Source organism: Ctenocephalides felis, unplaced genomic scaffold (genome assembly GCF_003426905.1).
Source record: "Ctenocephalides felis isolate EL2017-DRISC unplaced genomic scaffold, ASM342690v1 CF-g0.4_SCAFFOLD_01604, whole genome shotgun sequence".
In the NCBI taxonomy this organism is placed as follows: Eukaryota; Metazoa; Arthropoda; class Insecta; order Siphonaptera; family Pulicidae; genus Ctenocephalides; species Ctenocephalides felis.
This window is the reverse complement of record NW_020537758.1, coordinates 31,576,905-31,591,324: the sequence shown is the minus strand read 5'-3', so window position 1 is coordinate 31,591,324 and position 14,420 is coordinate 31,576,905. Positions and strand designations below refer to the sequence as shown.

General features: G+C 29.8%; 1 protein-coding gene and 1 long non-coding RNA gene across 2 annotated transcripts; both read right to left on the bottom strand.

The window, feature by feature from the left end:
• Positions 1-2,600: 2,600 nt before the first annotated feature.
• Positions 2,601-11,769, bottom strand: LOC113372267 (probable elongator complex protein 3). Its single transcript, XM_026612592.1, is given in 11 exon segments — positions 2,601-2,759; positions 4,695-4,943; positions 5,080-5,197; positions 5,697-5,914; positions 6,186-6,358; positions 7,890-8,005; positions 8,201-8,352; positions 10,278-10,481; positions 11,103-11,125; positions 11,128-11,346; positions 11,662-11,769. Coding segments are annotated over 11 exon segments (1,650 nt in total). The 5' UTR covers positions 11,681-11,769.
• A 1,284-nt stretch (positions 11,770-13,053) lies between these two features.
• LOC113372266 lies at positions 13,054-13,912 on the bottom strand. The gene is made up of 3 exons (XR_003366747.1): positions 13,590-13,912; positions 13,414-13,512; positions 13,054-13,328 (listed from the first exon to the last, which is right to left on the bottom strand). It is a non-coding gene; the product is annotated as an uncharacterized LOC113372266 (long non-coding RNA).
• Positions 13,913-14,420: the final 508 nt, after the last annotated feature.

Genomic DNA, 14,420 nt, shown 5'->3' with positions numbered 1-14,420 from the left:
TAGATCATCATTATTATTGTGTCATTGTCAGGCTTTACGTAATAGCTGCAGCGCTTGAAACCTGAAAATAAAAAGTTAAATTAATGTGTTGATTTAATGTGCTTTGAGTGTAATAAAATTGCGTAATTTTAAACGATTCACACAATTGAACTTTAGCTAATATATACTATCACTAGCTTTGGCCTTAAAATATAAAATATATAAGAAAAAATAATCGTATGTCATCTTGTGTGAAATCACTATTCTCTAATCAATTCGCGCCAAATGCGAATTGTCGTTGTCGCCGGCGATGACGCTACTAGTTATGCCGCCAATTCAAAATGTCACCGACGAATTGTATATGACAACGCGATGATGGTGTAAATTCGAATCAGCAAAAGTCATTCTAACTTCAAAATGATATTATTCAAAATCTGTTCAATATTAAAAAAGACATTGCACAATTTCCAATTTGTTGCGCAATGTAAGAACTTGCGCTGGTTACAAACGTATTTATCAATTGCAAATAGCAAGAACGCGCAGTGTTATGTCGCATTGCGTAATTTGAAATGTTAATAAAACTGCATCTACGATAATTTAATTAACTAATGATAATAACTAAACAACAATCACTAAACTGTCGCACACTAATCAATTAACATACACAACAATAATCACTATATCACTGCCTTGAAATATTAAAATACAATTAATTACCGAGGAATTTTCCGCTTCAGCATCTTTATCTTGTTTTTCGAAGTTCACTCCATCACGGCCAGCAAGAGAAAGGACATAATCATCGTTTCGGCGCCAGTGGTGCGGCTGCAACGCCATCTATCTGCGCGTCACATGAAACAGACTTTTGACAGTTAGTTTGTCGGTCAATGACAGCCGAGAGAGCGAGCGGTGGCGGTGGCGGTGGCGGCAAAATCAAACTGAATTTATCGAATGATTAAATTCAAAATGACCTGCAAATATATTCATCAGAACTTCCAGTTTCTGGGCTGAGAGTCAGCTTGTCAAACAAAACTTAATACTGAGGTCCATAAACTATTTCAGAGAAAGAAATAAAAAATCGCTGCTAGTATAATAATGGAATTAATAATTACACAGTATGAATATACAATCAGTTAACTTGTATTGACAAATATATTCGTCAAGGAGAGGTATATTTGATTTTAACAAAAAAAGGACAAATTCTCAATATTTCATATTCAACGACATTATAACAGGATATTAACAACCCGATATAAAACTTTGTTACTTCATCACACCTCTCATGTATTTCAATTGAATTGTATTTAATTTGTATCTGTACTGTTCTTCGTCTAGAAAATGTTGTCAATGCCTTGAAAATATTGTAAATAGTGCAAAAATGTTGCAGGTTGTTTGAAAATGCTTTAAATCGTCTTGAAAGTGTTGTAAATAGTTCAAAAATGTTGTAGGTTATCTGAAAATGTTTTAAATCGTCTTGAAAATATTGTAAATAGTTAGAAAATGTTCTAGGTTATCTGAAAATGCTTTATATCGCCTTGAAAATGTTGTAAATAGTTCAAAAAAGTTGCAGGCTATCTGAAAATGTTTTAGATCAGCTTGAAAATGTTGTTGGTTGTCTGAAAATGTTGTAAATAGTTCAAAAATATTGTAGATTGTTTCAAAATGCTTCAAATCGTCTATAGTCTTGAAAATGTTGCAAATAAATAAAAAATGTTGTAGGTTATCTGAAAATGCTCTAAATCATCTTGAAAATGTTGTAAATAGATAAAAAATGTTGTAGTTTGTCTGATAATGCTTTAAATCGTCTTGAAAATGTTGTCAAATGTCTCAACATTTGTTGATTAAATATTGCCAATGCCTTGAAAATGTTGTGAATGGTTGAAAAAAATGTAGTAAGTTGTCTGATAATGCTTTAAATCGTTTCAAAAATGTTGGCAAATCATCAAACCTTGTACAAGAATTTTTATGATAACTCTCACTGTTCGCAAGATATTCGCCAAAAACTGTTTCAAATTATTAGGTTTCAAACGGTTAAACGTCTATAACTCGGAAACTTTTCAAGATAGGGCTGACTATCATGTTTATGAGTGAAATGCGCATTTAAAATATCTATCAGCTGCTGATGCAGAAAGCCCTATGATCATCATCGCGCAACAACGTTAAGGAACCCATAGAAATATAAACTAATTTTATACTCTCTATAAAATGTCTGATAATTTGATATGAATATGTCCAACAATCATTTTGAACCACCAAATGGTATTGTTTGTTACTTTTTTTACTCGAATTCTGAAACCGCTAGACTTCTTTTTCCCAAAAATTTCTAATTCATTCATTCAAGGTAATTGTTCATTATAGAATAAAATATTTATCTAGGTGAAGTACCTTGACAATACATGAATCAAAGTTAACTTTTCAAATATTATTTTAATTTACAGGCAATTATGACAAAAAATATGATTTTGTATATAAAAATTTCACGGAAATATATAATTAAATAATAATTAAACGATTTGGATATATAAGAGTAATTTTCAAATTCATATAGTATTTATTCGAAACTTACAAGTTTATTATAATAAAATCATATCTTTAAATAATATTCATACATCATTTATGCCAAACTAATATAAACTCTTTGACATATATGGTCCATCCAATTCATAGCCCATTTTTCGGTAATAATTTCTTGTGCCCACACCAGAAATTACCGAAATCTTTGTACTACAATGCTCTTCTCTTGCAATTTTTTCTGCTTCTTCCATTAACATCATACCAAAGCCCTAGAAAAATTTGAATTATGATAGAGAAAAATTTATACTATACTAGTAATGCCCGGATCGCGCGTTGCTGTGTTATTCATACAAATAAAAATTTAACGAAAAATGCGATTTATTGTGACATTGTATCAGGTACATCTTCGAGTAAATTATCCCACTAAACATTCCCAATATATAATATAAACTTATAAGTATATCAGCAGTAATTATACTGTAAATACTTAACAATATACTTTTTATAGCACATATCACATATCGAACGATCAACCATCGAAATATTTTCAGAAAATTACCCAGTTTACACAGCCTAAATATAAAAAATAATTTTATTTGCCATTTGAATATGAAAATGGATTTTTATAGTGCTCAAAATAAGCATTAAAATGGATACTTCTTCGTGGATAGAATAAGTAAACTATCACGCAAATAAAAGACGCATACAATGTTTTTTCATTAATAGTTTGAGTGTCATTTCCACCAAAATTAAAAATAATCGTATTCCATCTAGAATTAACTCAGTTTAAGAGATCTTAATGGATTCTAGAAAATACCACAACTTTAGTACAAACGATTTTCAAAAAACTCATGATTTCATGAAAAAAAATCCATTTAAAAAAACAACCAATTTCTCCTTATAATATCTCTAAAAGAACATGTACAATAGTATATATATATATATATATATATATATATATATATATATATATATATACTATATATATTATATATATATATATATATATATATATATATGAAAATTCGAGGTATTTTTCTGACTAATTATTGTTGTTTATTATTTGTTGATAGGAGGTTGAATAAAGCACATGTGAACAGGATTGTGACAAATTAATTCACTTCAAATATGAACTTAAGTAATAATGTATATTGAATTATTAGTGAGAAAAATGTAATTTAGATATTAAAATACCAAAAGCCAGTTAAAATATGATACGAAATTATAAAAATTATAGGCAACATTATTGAAGCAATTATTTTGGGTAGAAAAATCCAAGGTGATATTGTACCTTTACCGCGCATAATATATATTAATTTTATCTGAATTTGTTATACTTTTTAAAAGATTTCAATTTTCAACATGTGTATCTATGCTATGACCATAAATCACAAAGGCAGGCAATGATTTTTTGTGTGATACATTCACACAAAAAATCAAATTTTTAGTCGTGAATAAACAAAAAATCATTCATTTATACATCGACATCTACAGGTATGACTAAAAATACTGTGTAACCCTTAAATGCAATAAAATAAATTGAGCTATTGGAAATAAATTTGTTCTATAAATCGCAGTGTATAATTTTTAATATACAATTTTATTGAACATTTTTTAATATTTGTTAAATGGATAATTAAAGTGTTAACTGTGAGAATGGAGAATAATCATTTTATTTGAAACAGTTCTACATTCAACATCACTCATATATTGGTGTAAATAGTAATTCGAAAACCAATAATCATTATTTTTAACTGAACGGTATAAATATTAGTATAGGGTATTAAAATAATGTAGATGTGATATATATATATATATATATATATATATATACAGTGCTGGATTTACAGTAGAGGCAGTCAAAAATGGTTGCTTTGCACAAAACTAATCAACATGAGTTCTTATAAAACTTCATTATTGATTGAATCGTTAAATTTATGTAATTTTTTTAAAATAAATAAAATAAAAACCATATTACCTTGTTATGAATCTCTTGAATTGGACATACTCACATTCTATGTCCAATTTTGTTGTCAAACGATTAAGAATGATTTAAAACGCCGTGAATACATAAATTTATTAAATCTGGCAAAAATATACTTCTTCGGAAAGTTAAACAAGAAATAATCAAATAATTTTAAAAATTCCACATTTTTATATAATGTGCTGCTGTATCTACATGGCTGTAATTTTAATTAACAAACCTGATGTTGAAATTTGGTGGGATCTCTAACATTCACTGGAACCACGCTTCCATATACATGCAATTCGCGTACAATGGAGCATCTGCTACCTTTGAACTCTGGCCTAAATGCAAACTGTTCATCAAGTTTGCGAAGACGCAGTAATCCCACAAGAATATCACTTTCAGGGTCTTCATATGAAAGAAATGTCTCCCAGCCACCGTTCGCCACATAGTCTCGTCGTATTAGTTCAATTTCATAAGGTCTCACCTACAGATAAAAATATAGTTGAATAAACTATACATAATAGTTTTACAATATTAATGCATTGTTAATTGAATTGATAAATTTAGGTATTTTTTTTTAGCAAAACCTATTAAAATAAATAAAATAAAAACGATATTACCTTGTTATGAATCTCTTGAATTCCTACTTCCCTAGTTCGGACATCTCTGCATGTAGTGCCCAGATCTTGCATGCGCGCCAATGCCAGTTCTCGTAAATTACCATGCTCTACACCAGAACTAAAATGATCTTTTTTTTAACAATTGATTAGAAGGCCCGGCCGATTTTGACCAAAAACTAATCAGCACGATTCCCATCCTAACTCAATATCTTTCAAACAGTTTCTGAATGTTCGTCGCGCGAAACTGATCAACGCTTGTCTTTATTTAGTTACATCGAATGGCTTTTAAATATTTAAAATCGGTTCAGCCGTTTTTTTGAGAAAACTTCAACAAAAAGGTAAAAAAGGTAAAAAATTAACTCATGCTCACACACACACACACAAACTTTTTCAATATTTGATCTCATTCGACTCAGAATGACTTCAAACATCGACAACATAAAATTAAAAAAACGGATTTTCTCGAGAAAAACTTCTCCTTCAGGAAGTTAATATGAACATATCTAATACAACCCTTACATAAATTATTGTAGTGACTAAAAATGATTTGCTTGAATGAATAATTAAAATATTTTATTTAAACTTGATATATGGTTCTAATTATTTTTATTGTTTACCTCACAAGTGGCATAGGTATATCTCTCTGCACGCGATACACTCTTGTCCAAGGTGGTACAATACTCAGGATGTGGGCGACAAGATCTATTAAAGCACTTGGAGGGTAACTTTTATAACGTCCAGTTTTCCACAGTTCATATAAACCTGTTCCTCTAATAACTAATGTGGGATAAATTTTCAGACCATCAGCTCGAAATGCTGGATTTTCAAAGAATTCCTACTCAACAAAAATAAGTGTTAATAAATTTTGGATGTCAACAGTAATAACTAAACCCTTTTTCCTCTTATACAATTATATAATTAATACAGATAGCAAGTCATTGAATAATTGACGATTTGAAATATTCGTTTACATGATAATATAAATAGCAAAGATGATGTTTTCTCTCATCAAAGTCGATGTGCAAAACAATAAATGAGTAAAATCCAGAAAAGAAGGTTCCTAAATAATGAGTTCACAGTTCGACTTTTTACATGTGCATACTCACCACAAATTGCTCGATATCTCTCTCCCAGTCCATATTTGGTAAATCGGGCATCATATGTGCAACTACCTTGAATCCGGCATCTTTGGCCATGTTAAAACTCTCGCAGACGGCACGCACTGTATGTCCTCGATTAGTATCTCTAGCTATATCCTCATATACAGATTGTACACCTAAATAAAAAACATATATAATATATAATATATATATATAAAAAAACATATATAATAAGATTTTCTGCCATCTCCGATGTTGTCAGAAAAGAATCTTGCTTGAAAACAACATCATGGTCTATCAAAAATGCTAGCCTGAATCTGGCTTACCATAAAGGTCGAAAAACCTGTTTCAAATTTTAAGTACCATTTTTTGCAATTCCTATCACTCACCTTCACCACACATTTTCAATAATTTACATGATTCTGTAGCATACCTTTTTTGTTATAATTAGTATTAAATGAAGTTCGTCAGTCGCTACTGTTATACTATCGTTGCTGCATTAATATGTACACAAAAAATGTGTAGGAAAAATACATTGAAAAATTGTCATGAGAATATTGACATCAAAGAAGAGAAAGAAATGGAGGAAGGGACCGTGATACGACATATCTACTGACCTGGACCAAATTGTTGAACCAAATATAGGGAACGGGCATATAGCCAAAAGACTTTCTACTTGTCACAATGATAGCTCTTCATAAAAAGCCCATAACGAACAAGTGCAGCAACCTTTTTGACGTCGCACACAAAAAAGGTACTGGTCAAAATCTTTACGATACGACTCGAAAATAGGATCGAGCAGCACATGAGCGAAGAGAGAAGATACGGAATGGAAATCAACAACTACAAGTCAAACGTGATGAAAATTACAAGAGATGACCCCCTGAGGATAATCGAGAATAGAAAGATGTGGATCATTTCAAATAACTGGAAATCATCCCGACCATGGACGGATACTGCACGAACTCGACTTGCGGAGGAGTCTAATAAAGTGCTCTGTCTGGAGCATAAGCTCTGTCTGGATCAGAGATATGGATATCTAAGAAAGACCGACAGGACTACCTGGAAAGTTTTCAAATGTGGTGCTGGCAGCGAATGGAAAAGATGAAGCGAACAAGATAGCACAATATAACAAATGAAGGAGTCCTTTGAAGAAATGACTTTACTGAGCACAATCCTGTAAGGGAAAGAAAGCTGGATCGGACCCGTTTTGCAAAAAGAGTGCCAAATAACATGACGTAGGCGAAGGTAAAATAGGAAGACTGAAAAGAATGTTAAGAAGATGAATGCAGTTGATTGACCACTTACGTGATAAAAGAAAGTACTGGAAACTGGAAGCCGAAGCGCAGGATCAAGTAGCATGGAAGCAGAAGTTTTGAAAGGAAAATACATAAAAAAATGAATAAATTAATGATAATTAATAATTAATGAATTTTTATCCCGTGTTCAGTCATTGAATACTTCTGATATAATTTTAGTTCAGATTTTTGGGCTAGAAGAAAGAACTTAAATCTCACTTTAAAATGTAATTTATTATTATTGAAAGTTGCCCAACCCTAATACTCTTTATTATGTTTTATTTTACGTAGCAAACTATACAATAAGTTCATTCAGCTACTTTTACAAATAATTTGATATGACAGCGCGTGAAGGGTAGCTATCCTGCACTGTCACCTTCTGTAATTATAGAATCAGATGTTTAATATACTCTTTTCAAATTCGTGCAGCCATACTGAAGCATATCTGATAAATGTTTTCTCAAACAGTAGTCAGGTCTTGTTTCTATAGTTATACCAATACATTTCACTTTCGATTTTTCGGAATATCTAAAATGCATAAATGAAAGTTAATTGTAACATTTTCAGGCTCATTCATTTATATGAAACATATATAATGAAATAATTATTTGTTTATTATTAATAAGTTGTAATGAAAATAATGAATATTTATTTCTAACCAAAGGATTTTTGAACAATCTCAATTAATTTTCAAAAAATATCATTCAAATCAAACTAACTCACTTAACAGCTTCTTCTACTGAGTTGCTAGTATGTCCACTAAGAGCATCATGAAGATTCGAATGAAAAAATCGCGATATGTATCAGGCAAAGACAAAAGTTCCGCCCATTACAATAAATTCAACTTTATCAACTGAATGTCCTAATTGCTTAAGCTGTTGACATAAATTGTGTAGTTAAAACTATATAATATGATGGATCTAAATTGAAATTTTAAGTATAGTCACATAATTATATATATAATATATATATATATATATTATATATCTATATATATTAATATATATATATATAATTAACATACATGTACCATCAATAATCCGTTAACGCGGGAAGTGCGTACCGTGTAGTAGGGGAACCGTGCTATAAAAAATCTCGGATTTGACACAGAATTAATTTGTCATCCGGGTTAATTCGTAGTGCGTTCTATGGAAACTTGCTATAAATATTGTATGGGACCGTGCTATGAGAGACTCAGAGTTAGTACAAGTTGCAGCATTTTTTTTGCGCTCTATGGAGACCAAGACTCTATTATGACTTCATAATTTACATCATAAAACATGAATTGTTTTGATTGAATTGAACGGTTTATGTTAGGAAATGATAAAAAATTAAACAAAAGCTAAACTAAAAAAACTTTTGTAGCAAAAATTTTTTCAAGCTGATTTTTTTTTTAAATGACCAATTTTTAAAAAGCTATAACACTAATTAATCCGTTTTTTATAAATATATTGTAAAAGATAAAATAGTCGATAAAACTATATTAAAACAAACCATATTTAGTTACTAGGTTCATTCATAGGTTGCGCCGAAGAAACTCGCGCCAGTTGAGCAAGATTAGTGTTATATGGAGTCCGTGTTATCGCCGGGATGTCGGATTTTTGGCTCCGCAAAGTATAGGAACCGTGTTCCCAGAGTGCCGTGTTAACGGAGGGTTGACTGTACTAAATAAACTTTCACATAAAAATTACAAAGCAATACTTCAAACCATTGGAACTGCTAAAATGCAATCAATCTAAAAATTTAGCAAATCTTACAAAACGCGACTGATATGTAGATAATGCGATGTAGATTAATCCAGTGGTTTCCAACCTTTTTTGCACCGCGCCTCCTTGCTCTAATGAAAAAAATTGTTGTTGCGCCCCCCTTAATTTTTTCATTGCATTTAATTTTATAAATAATCAACTGATATTTAATTTTTAATTAATTTAGCTTAATTTTTTCAATTTATTTAATTTTGTAAATAGTCAACTGATATTATCAGACTACAAGTTAATATGCAATATTATATAAAAAAGCATAAAAAACTAATTATTTTTTGTTTATTTTTCAATATCGTTCCAAAAATGTTGGTTATTTTTGATAATAGTATTCTGGAAACAGATGTGACTCCCTTAGAAAAGCCTGAAGGTAACCGCCCCACAGGTTGGAAACAGCTGGATTATCTTTTATCAACATATTATTCTTTTCAGACAAATTGCTTTTTATGCATCGAAATTCCTATAAAGGTATAAATTTGTTTGAAGTCATAATTTGATCTAATCTATAGACTTATAATGAATATGCATTTGTAATTATCCAATTGACAAATCAATTTTACCATATCTTGATTTTGTTCAACAAAGTTTTACTTGTAGCATGTAGTTTTAATAAAAAAAATGTAAAACATGGTGAGTATTTTAATATTCAAACAATTTAATAACCTAGAACAAAAATTTAGAAAACCTATAATTATTACTTATCTTTTCAAACTATAATTTGGATTGTTTAGAAAAAATAAAGATAAGCAAAGCATTTGCATTTGTAATTATTCAATTGACTAAAATCAATTTAACACATCTTGATTTTGCTCAACAAAGTTTTACTTGTAGCATGTAGTTTTAATAATAAAAAAGTTAAAATGGTGAGTATTTTAATATTTAAACAATTCAATAACCTAGACAAAAATTTTAAAAACCTAAAATTATACTTGTTTTTTTCAATCTATAATTAGGATTGTTTAGAAAAAATAAAGATAAGCAAAGATGATTATTTTCCAAAATCGAATATACTTGTGCAAAATTCAGATAAATGTTATTACCTGTTCTATTCGATGTCGTGTCTGCAAATATGGATTGTACCTTGCTCTAATAGCTCTCATACTTGTTGGCTCATAGCCAGTATAACTTTGAGTAGAATATTCAAAATCACTGTCTGGACCACCAGGACAATAGACACATATGTTACCTGTCATATTAATATGAGGACAACGATGTGGCTTGCACATCACAGCTACAACTGCAATCTACAAAAGAAAATAAAAATTTCTCCAAAATATGAACATTGAAAATCTTCAATCAGAATATTTGATTGGAATGCTTCGTACTTAATATACAAAGCATCAAAAAGTTTAAGATTTTTAAGTTCCATCACAGCGGTGATGTTCAAAGAGCAAGAAATTGGGAAAATAGGGATAAAAGGTCACAAAAGACTTATTTGGCTAGTTTTAGTAACGTTTCCTCCACGATTGTATAACATGAAGATAGCTGTGATCCTAAACCTGTCGTATGATGTTAAGTGTCATTGTCAGTCTTGTCGCAGTAATCAGTTCGAAACGCCTTCCATAGTTTATTTTGAAGATGATGTTCATGTTTTTTGGGTAAATACTTATCGATGTATGTAATTATTTCAATTAAAACCACTGCTAGTTATTTCAATCAATTAAAAAAGATTTACTTCTAACTTCTACTTCATGTATGCAAGTACTAATACTAATTTGCTAAAAACAGAGAAAAAGATTCGACAGTGAAAAGAAGAAGCTTGCATTTGTTGCAAAACCTAGTTTCTCCTTCTGAGCTTTTTAAAAATGCACATTTCAGAATGTCCTTACCACTGTTAATTATATTAAATTGAAAAAAAATCGTACCCCACTAGCTGTTCGAATGGGTTAGCACGAAGTTTAGGCAACAAAGTTTTCTTGTGTTCACTAGGTACAGCAGCTATAATATCCACAAGTCTGGGCGAGCTATCTAAACCATACTTCGAAGAAATTCTAGATTTCATACGATTCAAGTTCACATCCTTGCCTGCGTCATGAGCAGCAACTAATTCTTGGATAATTTCACCTATAGTTATAACCATGCGTTCCTCGCGACTGATGTTCAATAATTCTGTAAGCAGTCAACGTAATCATTAGGTCCAGAAGTAGATCTTATTAAACTCGAACACAATTGAATAAGAAATTTACTTATTCTTTTATTACTAACAAGCAATAATTGTATTTAATTGAATTATTAAAGTAAATTTTTCAAATTTCAGTACTCAATTTTTGATGATAAATATATTGGAACACAATTCTAAGAAGAAAATATAAATTATAGATAGGTGACTGGAATTCGACAGACACACGAAGAATTGTCGTTTATGATAAAAATGTAACTAAAAAATAGTTCATTATTGAAAATATATTACCAATTAACACGTACCTGCTTTCTTTTTCACCATTTTTGCGTAAATTTTCAACTTAACTTCTTTTCCACACAGACTTTGACATCCACAAAGTGAGGTTAAGTTAGCCCAAAACCACACGAGGCGCTGTTGTCAATGTCAAATAGATTTATCGATATTATCGATATGTATATATTGATATGTATTGCAGAAAATATTAGCTACACACATAGATAAAAGAAGAGTATATAGATCGCTCTCTCGGGCCATATTCGTTGCCACATTCCTGTGTTAGTTTGAAGCCCGCGCTACAGATGGCACTAGTCGCCTGAACGGGTGCGTATAAAAAATACTATAGAAATGAACCAAAATTATATGGACCGTTTTAATTCAAAATTTAAAAAAGAAAAATTGAAAAAAAAAAAAATTTTGAAGCATTTATTTTCACAAAAACATTCTACATTATATCTACATAGTTCTCTTTATAAACAAAGCACACATAGCATAAAAATTACATAAATATACACATTATCCACAATGTATATATATATATATATATATATATAATATATAGAATATATATATAACATTATATATGATTATATAGATGGTAGTAAGCTGTAAAAACTATGTGCGAAAAGCATAAAATGTACTTAAATGTACACGCTATCCACAATGTATATATATATATATACAAATATATATATATATATATAGATATATACATATATATATAGTATATACATATATATATATATGTGTGTGTGTATATCATTTTAGCATATCAGCCTTTCAAGCTGAGCACAAAAAGAATAGAAATGTACATGAATGTATATATTATTTATATATATACATATACATATATAACCACAATTCTTTGATTGATATGATTCAGATCAATATATAACCATATATATATATATTATATATATATATATATATATTACATATATATTTATTTTGATTACATTAAGTTACATAATATCTATGATGTACAGTCTCTATTTGGGAATCTTTTCTGCGCTATTGTTAATGTGCATTCAAATGTTTGTTCAAAATGTCATTATTATCATTGTCTTAAAGAAAAACAACAATCATTGATATTATTATAACAGTACTTAATAGTTTTCTTATAGCATCTACAATAAGACATTTTAGAGTAAAGCTATTGACATCTCTTTCAGATAGTCAAATGCAATAAGCAAGTGCACATTAAGGGTGTTTTATCCCTTTGCTTTTTAGAATTTTATCATTAATCATGATTATACTTTGCCTGTCATTTGACAGTTCCTGAAAATCTATACAATGTGATTCCCTTTATCATCATTAAACAACACAGATAATAATATTTCTTGTAATATCAAAATGAAATTATTAATACTTAAAAACTTTTCCTGTGACATAGCCAAACCTAAATTAACCTTGCACTAGCTAGAATTTCACCATTTATTGAGAATTTCCTTTCACTTACGATTATATCATTAGTGTTTTTAGTATGTTCTCCAAACTGACTTAATATATAATTACGAGTCGTACTGTTCAATATTAGTGGGAGATCAGCAAAGATTTCAGCACATTTCAGACTTCATTCTTATTGTTTTTTCCTGTGTATTCATTCATCTCATATCAATACTTGTACACTTGTGAATGTGTTTAGTAAACCGTCTAAACATTTTACATTTGAACGTATTTTCCTTTTATACTGCTGAAAAAATCGATGTAGAATTATTAGTTATGATCCTACATTATTAGAACAAGATTAATTTATATTTAGTTATTTAATAACATACCTTTCAGAGAGCTGACAGGAATTCTCTCTGTCTATTTATAACCTTAAAATTTCTAGTATTGATATAGTTAAATGTCTCAATTATTTCTGAATTATTAAACTGTAATGAAAATCATATCAGAATAGTACAATCAAATGAAAGTAATTCGAAGTATGCATATTAATAAAAGTACTCACTTAGATTGAAAGCCGGCAAATATTATTACTTATTTTACTTTTACTTCGTCGTTTCTCGCTGGAACTACATAATACATGCATTTTTCTTGGTATTTCTTCTTCGTTAAACAATGCACTTCGACAGCTTATTTGTTTTTTACTCTAACAAGCATTTATTATATTGTCTAGGTTATCTCTCCATGAAAAATTTATTACAATGGACGCCATGTTTAATTTAAGTATCTGTCATATGTCAAATTCGATTTCAAAGTGAAAAAAAAATAAAAAAAAAAAAACAAGCGCGACCGGCGGCAGGGGCTCTAACTAAACTCGGGTTACAGACGTTTGTTCCGAGATTACCGGCCATGGCTACACATTTATCTTGAAAGAAATGAAGAAATTCAATAAATACCAACACAAAAATAACATAATGATATGCCAACTGGAATAAAGCCTTGAAACCCCATTTCACTTGATATCAATCAACACGTATCAAGCCGAGAAATATTTACTGTGTTGCTGTGTACGAATATAAACTAGCTGTAAGTGGAATTCTGTCTTAAGGCAATTAAGGCATCGTGCATTAGGCAAATTGCTGGAACTTCCCATACCGCAATTCAAAATTCGAGTAATTAAAAATAATCAATAATAATAATCAATAAAAGTTGATCAATGATTTGAAACTTTTAATAGAATTTCGAACCATATTAAATCATTCTATCTTACAATTAGATCATTTATTTTGAAATATTTTGCAAATTCTGAACTTTTTTTCAAAGCAATCGTACTACTTTAACTGCATCATGGAGACGAAATATCAAAGCGCATAAGCGCATTATCTAAGCGTACCAT